The 26097-nt window shown below is 41.6% G+C and overlaps 3 protein-coding genes across 4 annotated transcripts; all 3 read left to right on the forward strand.

Moving 5' to 3' along the window:
- Window positions 1-1047: 1047 nt before the first annotated feature.
- Window positions 1048-14452, forward strand: nsd1a (nuclear receptor binding SET domain protein 1a). Of its 2 annotated transcripts, none has more exons than XM_023403041.2 (23): window positions 1048-1407; window positions 2013-2875; window positions 3286-3427; window positions 3570-3742; window positions 3826-5677; window positions 5767-5891; window positions 6517-6736; window positions 6938-7041; window positions 7164-7223; window positions 7331-7552; window positions 7666-7758; window positions 7885-8008; window positions 8119-8319; window positions 9293-9472; window positions 10256-10412; window positions 10513-10718; window positions 10824-10936; window positions 11040-11309; window positions 11411-11527; window positions 11650-11791; window positions 11921-12027; window positions 12159-12363; window positions 12881-14452. In XM_023403041.2, the coding sequence occupies exons 2-23, from the start codon at window positions 2030-2032 to the stop codon at window positions 13678-13680; spliced, it is 6459 nt and encodes a 2152-aa protein (XP_023258809.1). In that variant the 5' UTR covers window positions 1048-1407; window positions 2013-2029; the 3' UTR covers window positions 13681-14452. The 2 variants fall into 2 exon arrangements, with proteins under 2 accessions (XP_023258809.1, XP_023258811.1); XM_023403043.2 differs by having other exon boundaries at window positions 6520-6736.
- Window positions 14453-15941: 1489 nt separating this feature from the next.
- Window positions 15942-21731, forward strand: slu7 (SLU7 homolog, splicing factor). Its single transcript, XM_023403022.2, has 15 exons — window positions 15942-16092; window positions 16361-16517; window positions 17147-17300; window positions 17386-17466; window positions 17601-17765; window positions 18205-18270; window positions 18389-18520; window positions 18757-18854; window positions 18946-19013; window positions 19883-20022; window positions 20271-20432; window positions 20524-20625; window positions 20746-20823; window positions 20940-21062; window positions 21166-21731. Exons 2-15 carry the CDS (start codon window positions 16369-16371, stop codon window positions 21343-21345), a joined length of 1698 nt encoding a protein of 565 aa, XP_023258790.1. The 5' UTR covers window positions 15942-16092; window positions 16361-16368; the 3' UTR covers window positions 21346-21731.
- A 757-nt stretch (window positions 21732-22488) lies between these two features.
- c1qtnf2 (C1q and TNF related 2) lies at window positions 22489-26053 on the forward strand. Its single transcript, XM_023403025.2, has 3 exons — window positions 22489-22886; window positions 23211-23468; window positions 23865-26053. The coding sequence occupies exons 1-3, from the start codon at window positions 22724-22726 to the stop codon at window positions 24503-24505; spliced, it is 1062 nt and encodes a 353-aa protein (XP_023258793.1). The 5' UTR covers window positions 22489-22723; the 3' UTR covers window positions 24506-26053.
- The last annotated feature ends 44 nt before the right edge of the window (window positions 26054-26097 follow it).

The raw sequence follows: 26097 nt of genomic DNA on the forward strand, positions 1-26097 counted from the left end.
GACACAAGAGGGCTCATGTCCCAAGATAATAGTAATCACCTTGTAATATTACCTTTAAATTAACCTCTAAACTAAATTAAATTGCGGGACACTGTCATACATGATCTTATTTTAAGGACGTATTCTTACACGGTGTGATAGTAGAACTGGTTAAAGATACTATGTAAGGGTCTTGTTTTATATAAACGCCAGGCATATTATCTGTTGGTGTGGGTGAATAAGTTGCTCCTCGAAGCTGTCTGGTCTTTCTACTGTACCATTCACCTAAAAGGTTATGGATATGAAGCACGTAAAGATGTGAGCCCAACAACCCTGATAGTGCGCTAAAAAAAATTGCAGAGGTAAGATCCTCTGCTGTCAAGTCGGCGTGTAACTGGATGGTCTTTGTTTGATCTTGAAGGACTGGCCCACTGTAGCGAGCCTATTGTGCACTCTGCGTTTGCGCGTTTATGGATATTTATCAATAAGATTATACAGCACGCGCACCAAATCCTTATTAATGTTATGTGAGAGCAAGCTACAAGACAATCACTGGTGTTTTAATCGGAGCAGAGCGGAGCCCGGTCGTTATGCACGCTTACAGCCACACTGACTCCTTCTTTCTTTCTGTTCTTTTCCTCAGCGCCTAGCGGCCTGTTTCCTCATGTCAGAGGACTCTGTGGAAAGGCAATATGGCGCACGGAGTTTGGTTTGACCGGAGAGGCCGTGTAGCTGTCTGCGCATTGCAATCATTTTGTTTCCATGATCTCCCTGTCGCCACAAAGAGATAAACAGGCCTATACCACTCAGTAGAGTTAAAGTCAGAAACAGCCGGTCAGACGCGCAGAAATGTGGCAATTTTCTAAAAACAGGTAATTCATTAAATTGTGATTATTACGTTAAATATCAGTTATTAAATACCAGTGACTATTAGAAACTTCACCTGGATGTAGATGTGCGTGCACGTGCGTGCTTGTAAGTGTGCGCGTGTGTTAGGAGGGTGAGTGTCACGGCCCTCTGCAGACGGGGGGTTGGGTAGCAGTGCCGATTGGTTGCTGCTCACCAACACAGTCAGTCTGGGCTTGTTTTAACATTAACCGGGGGCACTTCGACAGCAGGCAAAAATCATGTAGTAAATAAGCTGCTGTGGCTGTTAGGGGACCGGTTATGGCACACTGAATTTCGCCGCTGTATTATGTTGCAGCGTAATGGAGATTTACTTGTTATTTTGTATTTAAGGTGACAGTTTTTAGAGGGCCGCCGCTGATGAGGCGATGAAGTGCAGAGAATGAGAGCGGTGCCTTGGCCTGCTAGTGCTGCTGCAGCTGGGATTGTGCAGATCCGCTTTCACAAACCGAGAAAAACACTCGCTTTGTGCCACATTATCAAACATCCATTGTTGGTTTCACGCTGACCGACCTCTAAATGGTGAGTTTATCGCGTTTTTCCACGTGTTGATAGTGTTGTGAACTTAGTGCCGATCAGACCTTTTTGTGAGTTAATAGTAGCTTCCTATGTCGGTGTGTGGTTGTAGCTTGTTTGTGTGAGCCACTCAGTGTTTCTGTGATGGCTCAGTGTCAGTACCTCTGTTACAGCCTCAGCGCTCCTCCATTGACTGTAGTAGTCAGCGATCGCCATGACCCACAACCACCAGACAAAGCGGTTCTATTTTCTGATAGTTTGTGAATGAATTATGAACGGAGCGGGACAGCGGTTGTGTTCTGTGTTTTGTCTTGTGCTGTCCGACCGGCCTCTACTATGGAGGCCATGCAATGTCGGCTTATTAGTGTGTGTGTATGTGTGTGTTTGTGTATGTGTACGCACAGTCCATTGCTGGTATGCTCCCTCATAGGTTTCTATCGGACTGGATATGAATTCAGCTCTATTTCCGCAATGTTTTTTTTATGTGATTGTCAGGATGCTTTATTTTATTGTACAGTGTACAAGGCTTACTAGCTCCTCAAATCATAGTTAGTGAGAAACTTCAATGGCACATTTGCCATGTGTAACCTGCCTCTTTTTTTATTTGACAGGATATAGCCATGACAACATGAATCAGTCATACAGACAGGCTGTTAAGGGTTCAGCATTTGGTACTGGCCAGCCAGAGCTGAGGCCCCGCAATGGCCTTGTGAGCACTTCCTATGGAAACCAATGTGGCATTGTGAAGCGTGTGTCAGACCAACCGTCAGCTGTGCAACTGCCATCCTCCAGTCTCAAACAGCCAGCTGTACTGGGCTACAATCAGCCGGACCGAACTCACTGCTACAGCCCGCTGAGGAGGCTGCAGGACCATAACACTGTGGTCAACAGGCCTGACCTAGAGAGGGACCTCCATCCTAGGAACCACTTGCAGTGTGCAAGCCCAATTAGTGATGATGATGAGTTTGAGGCACCGTCAGTCCAGTTGCCTCCTTCTCCAGGCAATGATGACATGGAGCCTTTTGAGACTATGCAGGACGTAAACAGAAATGGCTTCTCACCCCAAAGTTCTGACAGCTTGGAGTGCTGCTCTCCCATCCCAAATGACTACCTGCATTTTGAGTCCACGCTGTTTGACAGCAATGACGTTAAGGAAGAGGACGAGGAGGGGGAGCACAACAGTAGCGACGACCTGGCGCCTTTTCACAACTCCCAAAAGTTGAGTCAGGAACGAACTGTTACTGACAGTAAGACCACATGTGATTCAGGGGGGGACAGAAGAACATACAAACCTACTGTCTTTAATCTGATGTCCAAAACTATATCTGAACTCAACCCTACACTAAGCCCCAGTGCACTGCCAGAAATCACTATGAGAGATGGGTGGAGTTTGGGTGAGGAATCAGACAGTGATGGTGAACTTGGCTCTCCTGTTGACCCTGGACTTATTTCACCAACTGGCACCAACTCTAATGTGAGTCTGAAATACCTGGGATACTTACTTTATGAAGTTTATCTTGGTTATATATTTCCATGGACAAAGTAGGTAGGACTGCGTATGCATCAAAATGATAGATAAACATAACTGTACCTGTACAGCTTCCAGCTGTAGACGTTTTACAGTGTCACTCAAATTATAATTTTATCGACCTTTTAGAAAGGTATTACACCATGTATTTAGAGATCACACAGGTTCCTAGCAGTGATAACATAATATTTTGATGCAAAAGTTAAATAATACAAAATCTTTTTAAAGTCTCTAACTCTATTACTCAGAATGTCATTTAAATCATGACAGAAATTTTGATTTGATTCTAATTATCTCATATACAGTGCCACAGTTTTCTAAATTAGATGTTAAAGTATTTTTATTGTCCTGGTTAGTCCAACAGCCCAAAGAAAAAGCCTCTTCCTGCAGTAAAATACTTGGAAGGGGACTTGGTGTGGGCAAAGTTCAACAGACGACCCTGGTGGCCCTGCCAAATCACCTGCGATCCAGACCAGGGGAGCCACACTAAGATGAAAGGTGAGGTTTGATTTGCATATGCATTTTATGATTAAATTGTTTCCCACAACTTGACCTTTACCCGAGAGGTTAACACCAACCACAGGAATTCTTTTGTGTGTAAGTTAGTTGATAAATTGACAATTATTCTACTTTGCTTCAGTTCCCAGTCCCCGTCCTTGTCGGATGTATTTCCTGGAGACGATCGGAGAGATTATAGAATGTGCCTGGGTCCAAGGGAATGTCATTCTTCCTTTTGAAGGAGGCCATCAGTTTGAAGACTTACCTGTGCTTAGACGGAGAGGGAAGCAGAAGGAGAAAGACTACAAGTATACGGTAACTTATGAAATAACTAACTAAAATCTCATCTACATATTTACGGCGAACATTATTTTGAATGTTAATTGTGTTCTTGGCAGATACCCAAAAGTTTACTGACTGCGTGGAAAGTCAGTGTGACAGAAGCTGAGTATCTACTTCCTGGTCGACAAAGGAACACTGAAAGTGTGCTTTCAGTATCCATCAATGGAGAGGAGCGTGTACCCAGCCCACTCCCCACTGAAAAGCCAGAGGAGGCCCCCTCTCCCACTGTGGACTCTGGCCGAACCCCATCTCCAAATATGCCCCCCAATGAAAATGAACACCATCTCATAAAAAACTCTACAGTTCAATCCAACAAGAGCAAAGCTTGCAAGAAGAAAAAGAAATGTTTGTCAGATATATTTGGCCATATAGTTGGTGGATCAAAGGAATCATCTACCGTCACAAACATAACGGACAAGTTTCATACAACAACTTGTGCACTGAAAGAAGAGCCAAAGGACTCCCCCTATGCTGACCTGGACTCAGTTCCAATGCTGCATCGTCCTAAACGTACAGCAATGTCTCCAATACAGGATGTAGACAGACTGGTCAGAAAACAGGGTTCATCAAAAGCTAAAACAAAGTTAACTGAAAAGATGAACCAATGTACAGATTCCTGTGATAGCATTTTAACAAATAAATTGACATCTAAAGATACAAATTCTGAACAGAATTTGGGCAGCTGTAATGAACTGTTGTACAGTTCAACTGAAAAGCACTCTATGAACCTTCCTGCCAGCAGTCGTCTGATGACGAGGGCTCTGAAAGCAGAGGAAAAGACAGATCTCAAAGACGCACTGGCCACAAGCCAAATCTCAACAGATACTCATAATGATGATTGTACTAATAATACATCTACTAATGCACCAATCAAAACTGAAATGTCTCCTAACTGGGGATCCCCCAGCAATGCATCTTCCTCTACCGATCACAGCTCTCCAAAAAGGCGTGCAAGGAAGCCTGATAAGAAACTAATTCGTAATGGCTCATTGATAAAGTCTAAGTGTTCAGGCTCCAGTGTAACCACTGTGCAACCTGTTAAGATCAAAACGGAAAATGTTGCCCCAGATCTTTCAACTTCTTCTTCCCCGTCCTTGTCTCTGTCTCCCATGGAAGCCTTTCAGGATGTCAAGGAACTAATGTTTAAATCGCTTGTGAAGGAGGACAGCAGTGACTCTGAGCTCACTGCATTTCGGCCTGATTCCAATTATAAATTCAGTACTTTTTTGATGCTGCTGAAAGACATGCATGATATCAGAGAAAAAGAAGGTAAACCCCTGACTCTCCCGCCATCACCAGTCCTGATCAAGGAGGAACCCTTGGTCATCCCTACTGCTACTGGGGGTGACCCACTTAAGGGTTCTAATGAAGGTTTTACTCAAGGGATTAAAACAGAAAATGGCCACTTGAGAAAATCCACAATACCCAACAACACAGCAGCGAAAACCAAGAACAGGACTAAAGCTATCATGACAGCAGACACCTACCACTGTGAAGACTTTCCTGTTCACTCTCAGACTGGGAGCTCAGACAAGCAGCGCAGAAAACAAAGACTACCGGCCAAACTGAAACTCAGCATACCTGGCCTTTCCTCAGACCTGGCTGACTTGGCTTATGGCAGGGAGTTTGTTAGTGGCCACGCTGACTTAGCTGATCCTGGATCTGGTCCTCCCGTCGCTGCTGATCCCTCGGCCAGCTACCTCAACAAGAACTCAGAATCCACAGTGGCTCCAAAGAAGCGCTGGCAGGTGGTTGAGGGGGCTGCAGAGAGTAAGGGAGGGGGTATGAGTGAGGCGTCTGCTGAGATGAATGGGCCTTACACCACAAGGCCGTCACCAGATCTTGATCTGGGAATTGAGAAGCAGGCAGAGAATGACTCGCACTTCCTAGAGACAAGCAGCACAGCCGGTAAGACACAAACTGCTGCTGTTTAGTTTTTCCACTGAGGTGGTAAAATAAGTAACAAAGCGATACGTATGTCATGTATGTTTACACAGGGCATTCAGAGAACAAACGTTTGCGGAAACCAACTAAAAGGCTCCTGGAGTCAACTGAGGAGTATGAACAAATATTTGCCCCAAAAAAGAAATCAAAGAAACACACCTCAGAATCTTCCAAAATGGTAAGAAATTCATCTTTCTTTTAATTTCCGTTAATTACAAATTGAAATTACTACACTTGATGTAAATATGAAATATCGTTTACTTTAATGTTTTACTGTTTTGTGTTTAAGAAAAACTTTACATATTCAGGTGTGTATATTCTAACAGTATTTTTCAACATCTTGTGGCACCTGTATGTCACCTTAATGGTTAACTCTGCAACCTACAGCATATAACGTGTTTCTGTGGAGGCTTTGAGAATATCCTATATTGTGTATGTACTGTATAATTACAGTAATATAGACTCCCTGTTTCACAACCTGTTTCCAAAAGACAGACACTGTATACTGTATATACTGTATATGGGATGTAAATTGCTCCAAAATAGATTTTTTGTGAATAATGGAATAATTACATACTTTAGTAATCATTCCATTCGTATGATCGTGTGTCTGTACAGTTACGTGTATCATTCCATCATTTATTGCCTTATTGATGAGTTATCAAGATATCATTGAAGAAACAAATTTGATAGACTTTTAATTTCTGTAATATCTTAAAATATCACTAGAACATGCTGCTCTTAATTTGAAACTATATATTTGATGTACCCCAATCGTGTTTTGTTTGCATGTGTGTACACAGCAGACATCAGGGATGACAGCACTCCATGATCTCAGTACCACACCAGGATCTGTTACCTCATGCTCATCTTCTCTAGAGCCCACAGAGGCTCTGACTGAGCCTGAACAGAGTCCATCTCAGGACGAGCTTTCTCCTGTAGCATCCTCAGTATCCCCAGCCACGACCCAACCCCCCCTTGACACAGAGACAGCAGAAGAAACTGATCTACCTCCTGAATCTGGTAAATAACTTTAAGAGTGTCTTCTCACTGAATATCATGTTTAAGCTGGAAGCAACTGTCAGGCCGTATGATACAAAATAGACTGGTGTTTCTCTGTGGAATATTTAAAATCTCTTATTATGAATGAACCATTATGTCCCTGAGATGATATTTTTACATTAGAATAAATAATGCATTATTTAATCATTTTTTTCGCCGTAGACACAGGGTTATTAATCCAAGAGAGAAAGAGGCCAAGGAAGCTGTCACACAAGGTGCTGGAATGTCCCATAGAAGAAGTGTCTGTAGCTCCTATAAAAAAGAAGGTATGTTACGACTGAGATGGCAGTGGGCAAGTGTACTAGTGTGTGTATACTATTCCAGTTAGTATTTTGGACTAGTACTGAAAATGTACATATTTTTACAATTTGTCATCTTTGTTTTGTAGGAGCTAAAGCGACACAGTGCCGTTACCTCTGAGGTGAAGGTGTTGGTCAAGAAAACTCAGGTTCTTCAAAAGCAAATTCTATCGCTCTCCTTATATCCAAACAAGCAATTTGATGTTGAAATCAATCTACCTTATTTAATCATCCTCAACAATCTCATATTGGATAGGTTGCATCTGTGAAGAAAGAGAAGCCTACACCCACCACATCCTCAGCCCCTGCTGTCGCCTCCCAGCACTCGGAGAGCAAAGACGTTCTCGGTGGACCCAGTCCAAACAGTCCTCCCAGCCCCCGGGAATCTAAGACCCCCAAGCAGGAGACAGAGATGGAGCCCTCCAGCACTGAGGAAAAACCAAATGTACACACTGGAACACTAACTCCCAAACCTGAGGTGTGCATGTTGTATTGTTCAGCTGAAAAAATCACTAGTCATCCATCAAAGAGGGATCTGTAGTCTTGCATCCATGACCATGGGTAACAATAGCTCTTTCTTAATATCCGTAGGTACAGTCTGTGGGGTTGAATGACAGCCTCTCTTCCCATGTGGATATAAAAGGGAAAATAGGAGCAACATCCTTAAAGGAGAATGTTTGTCAGGTGGGACAATCTATTAGAAAGTATATATTTTTTGCTTTGTATGGCTCAGTTTCGGACACATCCTTCATTTGCAGCAGGTAGATCACTAGCATCTTTTACTGTGTATTTGTGTGTATGTTTGTGCAGGTATGTGAGAGGACAGGAGACCTGCTGGTGTGCGACGGCCACTGTTATGGAGCATTTCACCCGCAGTGTATAGGCCTGTCAGTGGCTCCCAGGGGAAAATTCCTCTGTCGTGAATGCAACACCGGTGAGTACGCCGGTGTCTGACAGGGGCAGCGCTGATCTGTCAATAATCATAAAATGTGTGGTCTTACAAACTTGAGTTTTGAAATACTTCTTTCTTTTGGTTCCTTCCAGGTGTCCACACATGCTTTGTATGTAAGAAGTCTGGTGATGGGGTAAAGCGCTGTATGATACCACTGTGTGGGAAATTCTACCATACAGACTGTATATTGGGCTACTCTGCAACCCAGCCACATAACAAAGGCTTCCGCTGCCCTCTGCATGTTTGTCTGTCCTGCCACATCACCAACCCTCTCAACGTCTGTAGCTCTAAGGGTAAGCTCCAGTCTGCCTGTGGATATAATGTGATGACTGTTACATGTTAGAAAGGTCCCCACAGACTTGAATCATGCTGACTTCATGACCTCATACATTTCCTGATTTCATGAGCAAAGATCTCCCCCAGTAATATACCCATCAGAGTAAAGGCACTGTCATATTTCTTACAACACTGAAAGTGGTGCTTTGGAGTCCCTTTGGCAAAGATTAAACTGTAACCATCACTACACATTTTCTGCCTGCGTAGCAGCAATGTGTATGCACTTAGAGGTTCACCATCGGCACCATCCTGGAATGTTTAGTGAAAAATGGACCTTGTTGTTGATCCATGTTGTGCCAAACTCTGAACCTGCTCTCAGTGTGTCCGTTGCTGGTAAACACGAGGTAGTTAGCGCGAAATTTTTTGTTCAGAGATTCTCTACACTATATTTGGTTATTTGCAAAATTGACCATCTCCTCTATAAACGACTCACTGTTTACATGTAAACAGAGAGGAATTATACATAATAAAGTGGCTGTAAGTAGTAGCCCCTTTAGCGTCTTTGCTCATGTGTCACTACAAACCGTGCCAGTAGCCAGAGATGTCTGATGTCTTGATACAATATCCTCGAAACAGCTCCTGGTGCTGACAATACACACAGTGTGTGTTATCTCGGGTTTTGGCAATTTGACCTTGCTCTATCTGAAACAGTTGCTGCACATATTTTTGGCACAGAACACTTACATTAAAATTTTTTTCTTTCTTGGACTTTGATGTACCAGCTCTCCAGATAATCCTGTAAAATCTAATCAATTTGTGTCAATCAAGGTGTAAGGGGACGTGACATTTGGAGGGCATTTAAAGTGCTTCATAAGACATTCAGTTGACTGAGAGCACTGTGTGTTGTTGGGTTATTGTTACAAAACCTCAATGAAATGTCCAGATGTGTGTGGATTAAGATGTCTTTGTTCCTCTGTATTTTAATTTTAGGTCGGCTGGCTCGATGTGTGCGCTGCCCTGTGGCTTACCATGCCAATGACAACTGCATGGCAGCAGGCAGTTTGGTGCTGGCAAACAACAGTTTCCTCTGTCCGAACCACTTCACTCCCCGCAAAGGCTGCAAGAACCACGAACACATCAATGTTAGCTGGTGCTTCGTCTGCTCTGAAGGCGAGTTTGGTTTTGTTCTATGGTGATTTTTAATCTGCCAACAAAACAGTTTTACTACTATGATCACATATACATTTCCTGATATGAGCTCAGATGTGAAACTGCTGAATGACTCAGACCTGATCACTCTCTTGCACATTTTTCCAAACTGTCATCTTGTTTCAGATATTAATAACATCCATAAAAGTGCCTGCTTTGGAAATGCACTGTCCTTTATTCTTCAGGAGAGCATAACCACTTAAATTTCCCCCACTTAGCGAATGTATCATTGATGTAAAAACTGTCTTTGTTTCCATTTGTATGCTGTACCTACACACACATCCGCCTCTTCAAACCAGGATCTCAAACGGCCATAGTGCCCAAAAGGAATATGTCAAGACTTTACTTCCACACCTGCTTGAGCTTAGCACAATCATTAGTAACACTGATGGTATGAATTGGTATAGCCACCGATGTGTCCCCTGCTTAAATAATTAGTCAACGAGATCAAAACACTAGAAGACGACTGACAGCAGTCGTAACAGATCATTTGGTATTTAGTTACTGTTTATCCCTAAGAACGTGCAGATGGTTGTAAATCAAAATCCTTTGGGCTTATTGATTGTTGAAGAGATCAAATATACACTTTTAAGACACTCTTTGGGCTCTGGTAACTGGCAATGGCCATTTGTCATTGTTTTTTATATTTTGTAGACAAAATAATAAAATAGCCTTGTTCATTTAGTTAATAAACTCAATATATTTTCATTGCCCTTATCAATGTGTTGTGCTGTGGTTTTGTAGGGGGCAGTCTGCTGTGCTGTGAGGCCTGTCCTGCTGCTTTCCATAGGGAATGTTTGAATATGGAGATGCCTCAGGGCAGCTGGTTCTGCAATGACTGTAAAGCTGGGAAGAAGCCTCGTATTAAGGACATACTGTGGGTCAAATGGGGACGTTACAGGTAAGTGCACAACAACATTGTCTTCACATACACACACTGGTTTTAAGCAACAGCTAAAGTACCCATATTTCTTCTTATGAAACCTGACCTAACTCTTTAGGTGGTGGCCTGCAGAAGTCTGTCTGGCCAAAGATGTTCCAAATAACATCTTGAGAATGAAACACGAGGTGGGAGAGTTCCCAGTCCAATTCTTTGGCTCCAAAGATTTTGTGTGGACATACCAGGCCAGAGTCTTCCCTTACATGGAGGGTGACACTCACAACATTGAGAAAATGGGGAAGGGTGCAGATGCAGTGTACAAAAAGGGTATGTGCTTTAATTCAGCGACTGTATTTTTGCAAGTGCTCATCTGAATCTTAGCTTAAGTTTATGCGTTAATAGTCTGAGTAAAGATCATGTCTGTCTTTATAGCCCTGACTGAAGCAGCAGAGAGGTTCAGAGAGCTCCAGGCAGAAAAGGAAATGAGGCAGCTTCAGGAGGACAGAAAGAATGACAAGAAACCTCCTCCATACAGGCACATTAAGGTATAGTGTGACACCAAATATGCATCTGTGCTCATCTAGACTGACCTAAGACCAGTTCACCTAGATGTACAGTAAAAATCACGCCGCCGTCTCTGTCTCTTAGGTAAACCGGCCAATTGGGAAAGTCCAGATCATAACAGCTGACCTATCAGAGATCCCACGTTGCAACTGTAAAGCCTCTGACGAGAACCCCTGCGGCATCGATTCGGAGTGCATTAACCGCATGCTGATGTATGAGTGCCACCCCCAGGTGTGTGCGGCAGGGGAGCGATGTCAGAACCAGGCCTTCACAAAGCGCCAGTACACAACTGTGGAGATTTTCAGGACACTAGGTTGCGGCTGGGGTTTACGTGGTGTGTCAGACATCAAGAAGGTAGGTTGGAAAAAAATCTGACACAAGGTTGTTGAGTTGTAAGTAGTAAACACATTATACTTATTCCTCTATCTTATTTTTTTTTCTCTGTTGCTTCTCAGGGAGCCTTTGTTAGTGAATATGTGGGAGAGGTGATAGATGAAGAAGAATGTCGAGCCAGGATCAGACATGCCCAGGAGAACGACATCTGTAACTTCTACATGCTTACACTGGACAAGGTGAATCTGGGCTAAATACCTGCTAACACGATCATTTGTTTATGGTACTGCTTAGCAACCCACTTGATTCATAATGTAGATCAGATGCCTGGTGCAAACCTACTTCTACTTTTTAATTCCAGGACCGGATCATTGATGCTGGGCCCAAAGGGAACCAGGCTCGCTTCATGAACCACAGTTGCCAGCCAAACTGTGAGACCCAGAAGTGGACTGTGAATGGGGACACCAGGGTGGGGCTGTTTGCTCTACAAGACATCCCAAAAGGTTTGAGTGACAGCCTGCAACTCACTTTTGTTGTTTTGCATTGTATAGGATTAAGAATGCAGATTATTTCATTAATTTACCATCTACAATCTGAGCGCAGTATTAGAGCTAATCCAGCATGTCCTTTAGGTGTGGAGCTGACTTTCAACTACAACCTGGAATGTCTTGGGAATGGGAAAACTGCCTGTAAATGTGGAGCACCCAACTGCAGCGGTTTCCTTGGTGTCAGGCCAAAGGTAAAAGTACACATTTGAACAGTTTTATTGCTTCGTGAGCACACTTGGCACCCTTTAGATGATCCTCCGACCGTTCTTGCCTAAATTTACAATTTACAACAAAAAGCTGCCTTTTCCTTCTTCTTGTTCAGAACCAACCGTCAGCAGAGAAACTGAAACTGAAGGAGGGAAAAAGAAAGGTTCCCATGAAGAAGAAAACCAAGCAAGAAGTGACCAAGGAAAGAGAAGACGAGTGTTTCAGCTGCGGTGATGGGGGACAGATTGTGTCCTGTAAGAAGCCAGGCTGCCCGAAGGTCTATCACGCTGACTGTCTCAACCTGGCCAAGAGGCCCGCAGGCAAGTAGGGACTGAGGGCTGTCACTGTTTATGTAAGGATCACTTTTAGCCCGTATCATATTTTTAAAGGGGCTCAATTAAATCAAAATTGTTTCTCAAAATTGACTCAACTTTCAAATATCCTCAAGCATTCATGGCTTTAAGGAATGATCACTGGGCAGTGAATTGAATTTGGGTAAAAGTGGACTAAACTTTGTTTTGTGCTAATGATGACAGAACGACCAGATATATCTAACAAAACATTGCCCTTGATCATCTGCTGCTAACATGCCATTTCTGGATATTGTTGGTATTGTATTGAGTGTTTTCAAACTCCCACCCAGCCGAATGGCATTTTCATAGTCTCATTATTTCAGTTTTTTAAGCAGATTTTAATCAGACTTCTATGACTGTTATAATATTAAGTGGCTTATTACATTTATCAACCTCAGTTTGGTCAAAAAATGTCACTGTTTGTGCCTTTTTAGTCTAAAAAAACACAAGCTATACTGAGTACTGACACTAGTCTTGTCCCCAGGGCGGTGGGAGTGTCCGTGGCACCAGTGTGACATCTGCGGAAAAGAGGCAGCTTCATTCTGCGAGATGTGTCCCAGCTCTTACTGTAAGGAGCATCGTGAAGGCATGCTCTTCATTTCCAAGCTGGATGGCAAATTGTCCTGCAGTGAACATGACCCCTGTGGGCCCGACCCGCTGGAGCCAGGAGAGATTCGTGAATACGTGCCCAACACGACCTCTGTGAGGCCTGGGGCAATGTCTGTGCCCATCACTCCCTCGCTGGTCCCAGACTCCAGAAGAGCCAGTTCCTCTGCTGCTCCCATCTCTTCCCCTGCTGGTCAGGCTCCACTGGGCAGGCAGGAGCCTCCTCCTCGTCTCTACATCAACACAAAGACTGCTACCTCGAGCTTCATCCCTTCCAGCAGGTCTCACCTCAGAGACAGGACTGAGGGGAAAGCGTTCTCCACTCCTACCTCCTCCAAGGATGAGAGAGAGGATGGTGAGGTGGAGGACGGGGAGGTGTGCGGGTTAGAGGTGGAAGAGGTGGAGGAGGTGGAAGACGACGACGACGACGATGACGACGAGGAAGCAGAAGAGGAAGAGGATGAAATGGAGGAGATGGAGATAGTGGAAGATGAAGAGGAGGAGGAGCCACTGTATGGAGGGGACATGCTGGAGGAAGATGACGAGGATGAGGACGACAACGACGACGAAGGGGGGGATGTGTATGACACTTGGGATGATTATGTGGATGAAGATGCTGATGATGGAGAGGTGGAGGACTTGGAGGAATGGGGGAGAGTGGAGGATGATGGTAAATGACTCGGCCCATCCATTCCTTTATACATACTCAACAAAAACTCTCAATAGACATTCAAAGGACAAAAAGAGTTTCATATTTTGGTACCTACTTGAACGCAACACTGCCTTCACTTTGGTACTACGTTGCCTTCTCATCCACTGCTGGACTGGCGGTGCGGATGTGTACTGGTGCTAAGGCTCGAGGACTGATTCAGTCCATCTCTTTATACTTCTGTCAATATGTTTATTTGTGTCTGGTGCTGTTATGTTCTTTTGTTCTTTCTCTCATTATTGTTTACATTTTTTGGCCTTTTTTAAATGTTTGGAATATAAGAAAAAGTTGAGAAGTTTCACCTGACCAAACTGTCACGATAAGGGCATCTTATGTTGTTGTTACTGTCTTAACCTTGTCTTTCTAATTACAAGAGTGATAAAAAATAGTGTTCTCACTGGTCCATGTTACAGTTAGGCACAACAATACCTGCTTGATGCTTCTGAGGAATGCAAAATAAACCCACTGGAGTCATCAAGACTGAAATGATTCTTGTCAAGATAAAAAAAACAAAAAAAAACAGCCAGTAGTTTTTTTTCATTGATTTTACTATTTCTATTAATGCATCCTGTTTTCTCTCCAAACAGGTAGGTCAGAGCTCAGGATCGGACACACACAGAAATAAAAGAATGCTGTGACATTGCACAACCAAAATATGCATCACATATATCTTTAACATTGGTTTTACACCCATCACTGCTGTCCCATTAACAAAATTAGAATAAAGTCAAATTACTTATTCTCATGGTATCCAGTATTTCTTTCTCTTCTCAGTCACACATGGCAGAAGAAATCTTTTTTTGTCAGCAATATATCACAAGGATACTTTTAAGCTAATGCTGTAACTGCCATGTGAGTTTGTAAGTATATTTGATAAGTAAGCAAGCTGTATCAGCATTCAGGAGATGGGGAGTAAAAAATAGTACTTTGGTTATCTCATTGTGTATCCTGTAACCTGTTTGATTATTTTTCTACTTGAGGTTTCCACCACAGATTGTGTTAGAAGTCTTGACTTTTGTCCGTTAAGTATGGCTGGTAACCATATGTGACTTGAAGGTTTTGAACTGCAGTCTGTTTTCTGCTTATCTCAGACACCGTTTCTCATAGTTCTTGCATCTCATACTCAGTTCATCAAGACAGATTTACCAGGTCTGAATGCAGGAAATAAAAATGAACCGTTTTTTATAGACTGGTGCTTCATGTGAACCATATTTTCTATTTATCAGTCCTATTGTCTTTCACATTATGCATTACACTTTAATGATGGTTCAGCCTATAAAACAAGATTCAATCAAACTGTAGTCTGTTGCACTAAATTTCAATAAAAAGGTTAAGACTTTATTTTGATGCAGTTACGCTCTTCAAGATCAGGTAAAAACACACAAACACACCCTGAAGCTTTTGTGGCCCTTGGAGTTCCGGGGCCTGGTAATCCAGTGGTGTACTTGTGCCCCCCAGTGGTGGAAGAAGTACTCTGATATTTTACTAAAGTAAAAGTAAAAGTACCACTGTGCAGAAATATTTTGTTACAAGTAAAACTTCTACATTTTGAATTTGATGTCTGTGAAGATTCCCAGTCATCCAGGTCCATGATTATCCAGGAAAAGTTGATCCAAGGGCAACTGGACTTAGTTGTGGGTGCTTATAGACATTTCCCCTCTCAGCCATGAGGCCTCTTCAAAACTTGACTTGGGTACAAGTGCAAAAGCATTGGCATAAAAATATACTTAAAATGACAAAAAATGAAAGCACTCATTATTGAAAATGGTACATATATGTAGGCTATATATTACTGGATTATAATTGTTTATGCATCAATGTGCAAGCATCACTTTAATTTGGCAGCTGTTAAAAATGCAGCTAATATTAACTACTTTATTAATTGCTAGGTTGCTTAATCATTAATAATATATTATATTTTTTGTTTATATGGATATAAACATATCCATATAGTTACTACCAGTACTTACGTAAAAGTATTTAGTCAATTACACTTACTGGTGTGAATGAAATGAGCATCATTCACATTTGAGATATGTTGTTAAAAAGTATAACCACATCTGTCATGTTCCACACAAAAAGAAAAATGTTCTGATTAAGTAACACAATTATGTAAACAACCGTGGCTGTGGTTAAGGCTCTGTCTACATCGAGGTGAATAGTGTAAACAGCTCCGTCCTCTAGATATCGCTGTTTCCCAACGTCATGACGTCAACACCACAGAGAAAGACAGGACGTGACGTAGCTGTGGTTGATGTAAAATGGCGACTATAGTGCGTTAGTCAAAACAAAAGTAACGAGTCCAGTAACAGAGACATAGAGAATTACCGTTTTTGCAAAGGAAAGATCAACCCAAGTATTATTTGTTGGATCTTACCAAGGTAACCAAACTGTTGATTAAGTCAGTTTATAAAATAAAGTAAGATAAAAACATTTCTTCCACGTTGAAGTCAACAGCTAGGTTAGCTAACGCTGATGGTGAGCTTCTGTTTAACATTTATAATCATGAACTTCATGCACTCGGTGCTGGGTGAATATGTGGAAGACGACTGGAGAATAACTACTTCTCGCACTGATAATGTTTCTGCTAAGAAGTTCGATGTGTTAGATGACTGTTGTTCATTTAATAAGGTGTATTTGTGGTGGCAGGTTCAGACATGACCGAGCAGACCAGTGTCAGCACGGAAGGCATCGTTGGGCTGGATGAGCCCAAGAAGATGACCAGGGAGGACTGGAGGAAGAAGAAGGAGCTGGAGGAGCAGAGGAAGCTGGGAAACGCTCCAGCTGAAGTTGACGAGGAGGGGAAGTAAGTTTGTGTGGACAGAAAGCAGAGCCTGTTAAGTGTCTGAAGAGATTCTCCAACTTACTTTGCTACATGTTCACATCTGGAAATTTGAAGTAGATATGCCACTGATTAAAGGGGTACATTATTTATAACCAAGTATGGGTCAAGCAGACCCTCCCTGACTGTTAAATGTTGTTATGATGCAACAGTGATAAATGTAAAAAGGCATTCACGTCAGCATCCAAATTGTAAAGACATTTTTAATAGTTCTGAACTGGCACTTGATAATGTGGTGCCTGAAAACCAAACAAGCATGGAGGTCTCTCATCAGCCACAGTTAATTCTTCAAGGTATCTAAATGCAAAAATTGATTGACATAGTGGTTTATTACCCATGCACAGTATTTTTAACACGTCTAACTAACTGTCTGGTGACGTGAACACTGGCACGCTGTGAACAAGGGAATCTATCACATCTCTGCTGTCCTTCTTTTATTACATGAATGTGGTGCAAGTCCCACAAACTTTAAACCCTGATCACTCATGTCATTTTCTAAGACTTGACAAAACTCCCCCAAAATATTTACAATGTTACAAGTTAGTGTTGTGACAGTAATTCGGACCACTTGTGCTGCTTCTTCTCATCTCCAGGGACATAAATCCTCACATCCCACAGTATATTTCATCAGTGCCGTGGTATATCGACCCATCCAAACGGCCCACACTAAAGCATCAGAGACCACAGTCTGAAAATGAAGCGCAATACTCAGCAATCGGAGAGTGGTATAAGAGAGGAGTGCAAGAGGTGAGACTGAATCATTGAGTTACTTTCATATGGCTGTAAGAAATTAGCTTTAAAGTTCATAGCTTCATTTTGTTTCTCCACACAGAATACTGTTACTACTAAATATCGTAAGGGAGCTTGTGAAAACTGTGGTGCCATGACACACAAGAAGAAAGACTGCTTGGAGGTAAAAATTAATAAAGCAATCTTTCATCTTCCAGCAGAGATTAACTTTTACTAATTTGTATTTCAGTACATTGATAGAATGTTATATCCTTGTACTTAAATGATAACCTCTGACCTTTACTGTGGTCCCATCAGCGACCCAGAAAAGTTGGGGCGAAGTTCACAGGCACAGGCATAGCTCCAGATGAACATTCTCAGGTCCAGCTTGACTTGGACTACGATGGGAAGCGGGATCGCTGGAATGGATACGATCCTGAGGAACACGAGCGCATCGTGGAAGAGTACGCCAAAGTAGACTTGGTGAGTCCAGTGGTAAATTCAGTGTGGTTAAACTTTGGGGCATTTGTTTGTTTTTGTTGAAATGAAGAAAAAGGAACTTCCATGGTACCTTATAACTGTGTTAAGGCCACAGAGCTCTGCTCTCTTCCAAGCACAGTCCTGTGGTCCTGTAAGAATCAGGACCAAATTTTAACAAGCTACACAAACAACTTTAAACTGAACATTTTTATCGGTATATTGATTAAACAGATTGATATCTGACAACCAAAAATCCTTTATTCTTACAAAGCTTAACAAACTGTACTGAGGGCAAGCGAAAGTCAGAACCAATCAATTGCAGGTACTGGGACACAAATCAGGTGTGATGGTACAATCACATTCAAAACATTGCATTTTAACTGTATGATCTATTTGTAGTCTACTACATGAAACTGACCTTCTATTTGTTTCTGTCTCTCAGGCCAAAAGGACTCTGAAGGCTCAGAAACTTCAGGATGAGTTGGCCTCTGGAAAACTGGACCAAACTGTAAGTATTCAGGAATGTCAAGATTGTATAAGTAATGGATCGTATTGAGATATTGTGATGAAAGACGGTCTCTTGTCCTGGAGACTAACATTGAATTCTCTGAATCCTTTGTCTGCAGGAGTGGGAACATGACAGTGAGGATGAAGATGAAGATAAATATGCAGATGACATCGACATGCCCGGTCAGAATTTCGACTCCAAGAGACGGATCACTGTCAGGAATCTGCGTATCAGAGAAGACACAGCTAAAGTAAGAGACACATGACTGTTCAGGCCTATTGCCTACGTTTAACAATCATTTACTCCTAGCTTTTCTATCTGTGATGCTAATTATTATTCTGTGCTGGACAATGTTTGCTGAATTAAATGAATACGGAGGAGACATTTGGTTGCATCTAATGTCCACTGTTAAAGCTGATTTAAGTGAGAGTGGAGGGAGTGTCATTACAATCAATAATCTGAACTTTTCATGTCTGTCTCTCACAGTACTTGAGGAATCTCGATCCAAACTCTGCCTACTACGATCCAAAGACTCGAGCTATGAGAGAGAACCCATACTCCAACACTGGCATGAACCCTGACGAGTAAGTTACCGCTACTATATTTCCTGATAACTCCATTCTCACTGGCATACGTTGTAAACATTTTTGAACTGTTTTGTTTGTTTGTTGACAGAGTGGGGTATGCTGGAGACAACTTTGCTCGTTACAGTGGGGACACAATCACCATGGCTCAAACACAGTGTAAGTCACGGGATGTCAACTCTCCACCTCCACTCCCAGTTGTGGAAAGAGCATTTTCCTGATATTACAAGTATATTATTGTTACTTCAATGATAAAATTGTGTCATGTTTCCCGGGATTATTGTTATGTTGGTGCTATCAAAATACTGCAGGTGGCACCAAACCCATCGTGCTTATATTTTAATAGGTTCTTGAACAATGTGGCATATACACAACAACTGCAAGTGTGTATGTGACGTCAACATTAAACAAGTTGTCTTTAAAAGAGCACATCAAAAATTTGGAAGGGAGGAAAAGAAGTTGGTCTGTTGGCGTGTGCTTTAGTCACGTGTTCACTACATTTAAGCACAAGTGGGTAAACAAATTCAGTGTTATCATTGACATACATTAACTGAGCGAACAGAAGTAGCATTTAAAGGTCATAACCATATTTTACAGAAGGTAAAGCCTGCTGACATCAGTGGTTAGTAGTTTTTCACTGTTGATGTTTATTTTCTGTAATTACCTTTAATAGTGTGAGTTTAAGCTACCTGAAGTCACCTTAGCTTAGCTAGCAGACAAAGCTAAAATTGAAAATTTCGCTATCAAAGTACACATATTAATTCGAGATATCAAATGATATTGATGATATAAGGTCATTAAATTATAGGACAATTATTTTCCCAATAAAACATGTCTACCTATCTAATATAAAATGGTAGATATGACAGGCACCAAAAGCAGGATTAATTCAGTTTTGCCAGAAATGATAATTTCTTTGTTTTCACACACTGGATACTCAAAAATAACATTTACTCACAATACAAGCAAGAATGCAGCATGTATTCGTAGTGTCCTGTTATGATTGTCAATGCTTCATGTTATGACAGTGTTTGCCTGGGAGGCCTATGAGAGAGGCTCAGAGGTGCATCTGCAGGCTGACCCCACCAAGCTTGAGCTGCTCCACAAGTCCTTCAAGGTCAAGAAAGAGGACTTTAAAGAGGAACAGCGGGAGAGCATCTTGGAGAAGGTGACATCTTTTGTTTTAAAACAGGAGGGTGCTAACTAAAGGTTCATACACACTATGAGATATCTATCTCGCAGGCTCATTGCATGTTGTGCTGCATGACAAACGTCCAATAGAAAATTACACTTTTCATTTTTTCATAACGGCCAAAGATGGTGATAGTGTAAATGGTGTATAGGAGCTTAGTATTCATATTCATACTGGCTGATGACATTACTGACTATGTTTGTGCTTTTGTTTGTGACACTCAGTATGGAGGTCAAAAGCACTTGGATGCTCCGCCGCGGGAGTTGCTGTTGGCCCAGACGGAGGACTACGTGGAGTACTCTCGTCATGGTGCTGTACTGAAAGGACTTGAGAAAGCCGTCGCCCGCTCCAAGTATGAGGAGGACGTCCTCATCAACAACCACACTGTAAGGATGGCAGAACAGACTATACCTGTTGCTAATTTTGCTAATTTCATTCACTGTGCATTCTTTAAAAAAAAATCTTGTGTGTTTTTAGTGTGTTTGGGGCTCTTACTGGAAAGATGGCTGCTGGGGATACAAGTGTTGTCACTCCATGGTCAAACAGAGTTACTGCACAGGAGAGGCTGGAATTGGAATAGTGAGTACATGTAATAACAGTGTTTAAAGGCTCGGTTTGATACACACAGTATATATCTTTTGTCCATAATTTTATTTTTGTAACTTCTATACTGTTTTTGTTCTTTTTAATAACGTGCAGAACAACTCAGAGTGTGTTCCATTTGAAGAGGGACTCACTGAGCCACAGGAAGAAGAAGAGCCAAAATCTCTGCTGGAGGTAAGTGACACCGAAGACGTTACTGATTATAAACAGATGTTTTGGTTTTTTTTTTTTTATTGCCAGTGGTCAAGAGAGCTCTCATTGTATGTTATACCAATGTTTACAATCATCAGATGCATCGAGATAAGATGATGAAAGACAAGAAGAAGAAAAAGAAGAGCAAAAAGAATAAGAAGCGCGGCTCCGACAGCAGTGACTCAGAGGATGAGGAGAAGAAGAAGGAGAAGCTGAAGAAGGTAAAAATGCTTTTGTTTTTAAATTGCAGACTGTGTTCACTTGTGTGTATCTTTGGTTTGGCTCATTTCTGTGACTGACCTCCAACCTTTTTGTTCCTCCCAGGCCCTTGATGCAGAGGATAAACGGGTGAAGCACATAGAAGCAATAATGCAGTTGGATGAGAGGAAGAGGCCATACAGCAGCCTGCAGGAAGTGAAGGCACCCACCGAGGAGGAGATGGAGGCCTTCCGCATGAAGCGCTGCCGGCCAGATGATCCCATGGCTTCCTTCCTGGGACAGTGACCTCCTCCTATCTCTGCTGACTCCCTTAAACTCTCCCCATGGACTTTACCAGAGCAGTTGTTCGGTGAAAAAAATGTCTAAGAAAACTCGACTTTCTCTTATAAACTTGGAACAGGAGCCTGTTGTTCAGTTGCAAATGCTACAGAAACTGTGTGCAGTGTTAATTTCATTTTGCAAATGATTGCACACTACCAGTTAACTTACCACAGGACAATAATGATGTGTGCTTTAGTTTGTATTTACCCATTTTCACTGAAAGAAAAATGTAAAAAGAAAATTTCTGTAGATTTTTAAAACTTATTTGTCAAATACAAAATGGAGCCGCCGTCAGTCTACTTTTACTGGGATTAATGCATTTTTATAAATAAAACATTTGTCTGAATATACTTTTGTTTAAACTTGTTTTGCTTTACAGGAACAATGTTTACACTCATCAGATGCATCAAGATAACACCAACAACTCCACTATAAATGTGCTAGTGTTAGCATGCAGTTCATTTTAGACTGGTTTCCTTTGACAGTTAAAGATGTCCTTCCAGCAATGTTTTACGACATTAAAAATACTCTGCTTTGAGTTTTAATTTGTGTCTTTATGTAGTTTCCCCAAAAAAAGTTTAATTACCTGGTTAAAAGTTCTTAAAATGATATCTACTTCCTATCCCTTGTTGAAAAATCCAGTGTCTGTGAATATACTAATATGTGTAATTTCAAATGTTAGTGTATAAGTTGCATATTGAACAGTGATGGGCTCAGGGTCTCATTCAATTTTTTCACCGGCTTGATATGTTATCATTCCAAATCTGCCTTCTTTGATTGTTAAAGCTAATCATACTGTATGTGCAGGTCAGATAGGAACTGATGGTAAGACTTTTGTGTGATCATTTGTCTTTATTTAGTAATGTTGTCTCCTAGAAACCTGCAGCACAAAAACAAGTTATGTAATTTCTCTTCACATGTTTCCAGTTAAAGGTGAATACAGTAGATTGCTAAACACAAAGCAGCGTCTCACCCAATAGCTGGAACATTTTTATTGGTCTCTCAGGTCTTGGCTCTGCTCAGCACAGCAATAAACACAAACACATCTGGTAATATTCACATTCATACCCTGCTGCAGACCACCGTGTTCTATTAATTTTGCACTTGTAACTTTAAAACCTGCCTGGGACTATTATTATTTAGAACACACAAAGCTGGAACTTTATCATGATTATACTTTTCATGAAGTCTGTTATGTAATATCCTGTTTTCCCCTTCGCATGAGTTCGTGAACAAGCTAAGCGTCACCACTTCAGCTGTGCAATACTGTTGCACTGACTTGAATATGACATCATGGTGAAAGTATTTTTTGGCAGTGTACTTGGTATACAGGGCGGATGTTATGGACCATGATTCACTGGGCTGCACATTTCTCTGCTGTGCGTCTCTTGGAGAATGCCATCTCACCCGATTATTGGAAAATCGTGTAGGAAAGTGTGCGCTCACAGGCAGAAAAAGGACTTGGATAGAGGTGAAAATGCCCATGGGTCATAATTTCTCATCTGGTGAGTTGTTTATCTACGTTTTCCAAACGGCTGATACACTCCCTTTGCAAAAACACGCTGTAAGCTGAAATCTTTGCTCGTGTTTAACCTGTGTATGATTGTAGCATCATATTTCTTTGTGCATGCAGTCATAGCCCAAAACAGACTACACTATGAAGATAACTACAGTTTTTACACTGGATTACAGCTGTAGATAGTATGCATGTACAGTTTCGTGTTTTATGTTTACAGATATTTGCATCATGTGACTGAGACTGGCACACAAAACCCAAATCAAATATATTGTAAACAATTATTTTCCCTGTTCCTCTTGTGACTCTGCAGTGAACAACATGGTCCAGATCTGTGTGATGCTCTGTTTGCTGTCAGTTGTCGTCTCCCAGTCGACAAATTCCTCATCAAAGAAAGGTCGCAACATCACCATCCACTCCTCCCAGCTGGTCTGCAGTGTGCCAGGTCCAGAAGGGCCTGCAGGGAACCCAGGAGTCCCTGGATCACCGGGGGCTGTGGGACCCATGGGGCCCCCAGGGAAGGATGGCCCGGATGGGAAGGATGGGGAGAAGGGAGAAAAGGGAGATCAAGGTGGTTATCTACTCACTCTTATCTATCATCATATTTGAATCAGTCCTTCCATTTCCCTTTATCTGTTGGTCTGTTTCTCCAGCAGAGCTCCAATCTCCAACATCCTCAGGGTCAGATCTTAACTTCTGGTTCCCTTATACGTGAGAGTCCCATTGGCCAAGACTAACAGATATAGAAACTCTTTCATAGCCTCTGCTCCGTACCCTTTGCTGACAACCTATTGTTCTTCGGGAACAAATGAAGTTTAATGATAGGTAACAGCGTCCTATCAGGGTATGATAAACTGATTCAGGAGCTGTTCTTTGTACTTTTTTTCAACATTTGTGAGCAGTAAGGCATGTCTGAATTTACTGCGTCAAGCTATAAGAATTGTCATAATTTTACCACTGTTGTCAGGTGACCCAGGGAGGACTGGGAACCCTGGCAAGCCAGGTGTGAAAGGCCGTGAAGGAGTTATCGGGAAGGCTGGACCTCGGGGACTGAAGGGGCAACGTGGAACACCAGGGGTGGCTGGAAAACGGGGACCAAAGGGGGAGCTGGGTGACACGGGCCAGGAAGGAGCTCCTGGACGCTGCAATTGTGGCAGTGCAGCCCGCTCAGCGTTCTCTGTGGCAGTGACAAAGAGCTACCCTAAAGAGCGAATGCCCATCCGCTTCAGCCGGATCCTGCTGAATGAGGGGAATCACTACAATGCCAGCAGTGGGAAGTTTGTCTGCGCTATACCTGGAGTCTATTATTTCACCTATGATATCACTCTTGCAAATAAGCACCTGGCCATCGGGCTGGTGCAAAATGGACAGTACAAGATCAAGACATTTGATGCAAACACAGGGAACAATGATGTGGCGTCCGGCTCTACTGTTCTCCACTTGCAGCGGGCAGACCAGGTCTGGCTGCAGATCTTCTACTCTGAACAGAATGGTCTCTTCTTTGACCCTTTCTGGACAGACAGCACATTCACTGGCTTCCTCATCTATGCTGACCAGGAATTTCTCAATGAAGCTGATAGAAAAGCAAATTCCCAGGATGACAGTTAATACTGTAATCCTGAAATATCCTTGTTTTGATTTTGTCATTGACTTTAATTAATATCAAAATGTTATGAAAAGATTGCTCCAGCTCCACAGTTGAGGGCTTCACTGAAGTTCAGTTGTTGAACAGGTTCTGACACCAGGGGGCACACAAGTAGACAAGTAATTCAACTACATTTGGGAAACAACAATGCTATATCACTTACTTTCTGATAGAAATCTTTTTAAAAATTGTCCAAGACATAAGTGAATTCTTTTCAATTCCCTTTGTTTCCCTTCTTTAATTCAGCTCACAGGAGCCTTAAGATTGCTTGAGAGTTTTACTAGTGGCACAGAGCCATCTTCTGTGATGCAATCAAATTTCTATTCACAAAACACAACTGAAATCAATACAATATTGTATATTACATTTACAGAATTATGGACACCTGAGTATACAAGTTAATGGGTTTGTGTACACTATCTGATTCTCTAAACTTGACGAAACCAAGAAACTGCCTCTATAAGAAGTTAATAATTATTTAGTTTAGTACTTATTGCTTGACAGGTTGATTATTTTGGGGGGTGGGGGGACTTTAGAATTAATTAAGCAATTAATATTTTTACCCTTCCTTTTTGACATACAGTGGTGAATTAAAATTTTGTTTTAACTAATAGCAACTAACATATTCATAGCATGCATTATTAATACAATACTACCACTGGGTGATTGTGAGAAGATATCCTGCATGACCAGAAATAGTTTAATGTCTCCATTTTTAATTTGATGCATTTAAAACAATAACAGGCCTGGATGGAGAGAGAAGACATAGAAATAGCTACTGTATGTACTACATCTCTTGTGTTGTTGTTCTGTTTGTGTAACCTGATTTATTTAATCATTTATATGCTTTATCCGTCACACTTATGATGTGAAGCTCTGGCACCAAGACTGGTTTGCAAACTAATTGTGATATGTCACCAAATCATTCTCATACAAACTTAAACTGTGAATGTGAAAACAGCCTTCTTGTGTCAAACTCTGCACATCCATCATTTTACACAGCGAAACTCAAAAATCAAAGTCAAGTAAGAATAAAGAAAACATGTTTAAATTAGCTCTTAGCTTTTTCATTAGCCAGATCAAATATTGAAATTTTTTTTATAGTGGTTATTTATGATGGATATGGAAGCATTGCATGAAATAAGAAAAGGAATACTATTTTCTTTGAATATTTGTAACAGCTGGATAATTTTGTGTTTTATTCTGCTCATTGCTGTTACCTTCCTATCTGCAGCTTTTGATGGTATGTCTTTCTTTAGCATCATTTCAAAGCCTGTCTAGAAAAATAACTTCTTTGTCAATGTAAATGGTGGCCCTTGGCATTAATCATTCAGTCAATCAAGCTTTTGGTGCAGAGGCTTGGTTTTAAAACTAGGCTAATTTATAAATATGCTAATTAGCAAGTGTTAAACGCTAATAATAAGATAAAAACCGGGACAATAAGATAATGGTGTAAAGAAAATAGCACATAATTCACATGTATATAAATAAAATGCTAATATTTTGCTCAAGCGTTTGTAGTTCTGTCGCTGACCTCTGAAGGACTACAACTCCC

The sequence above is a fragment of the Seriola lalandi genome, unplaced genomic scaffold (assembly GCF_002814215.2).
Source record: "Seriola lalandi dorsalis isolate HSWRI2012SDOR001 ecotype SW California unplaced genomic scaffold, Sedor1 jcf7180002054058, whole genome shotgun sequence".
Taxonomy (NCBI): Eukaryota; Metazoa; Chordata; class Actinopteri; order Carangiformes; family Carangidae; genus Seriola; species Seriola lalandi.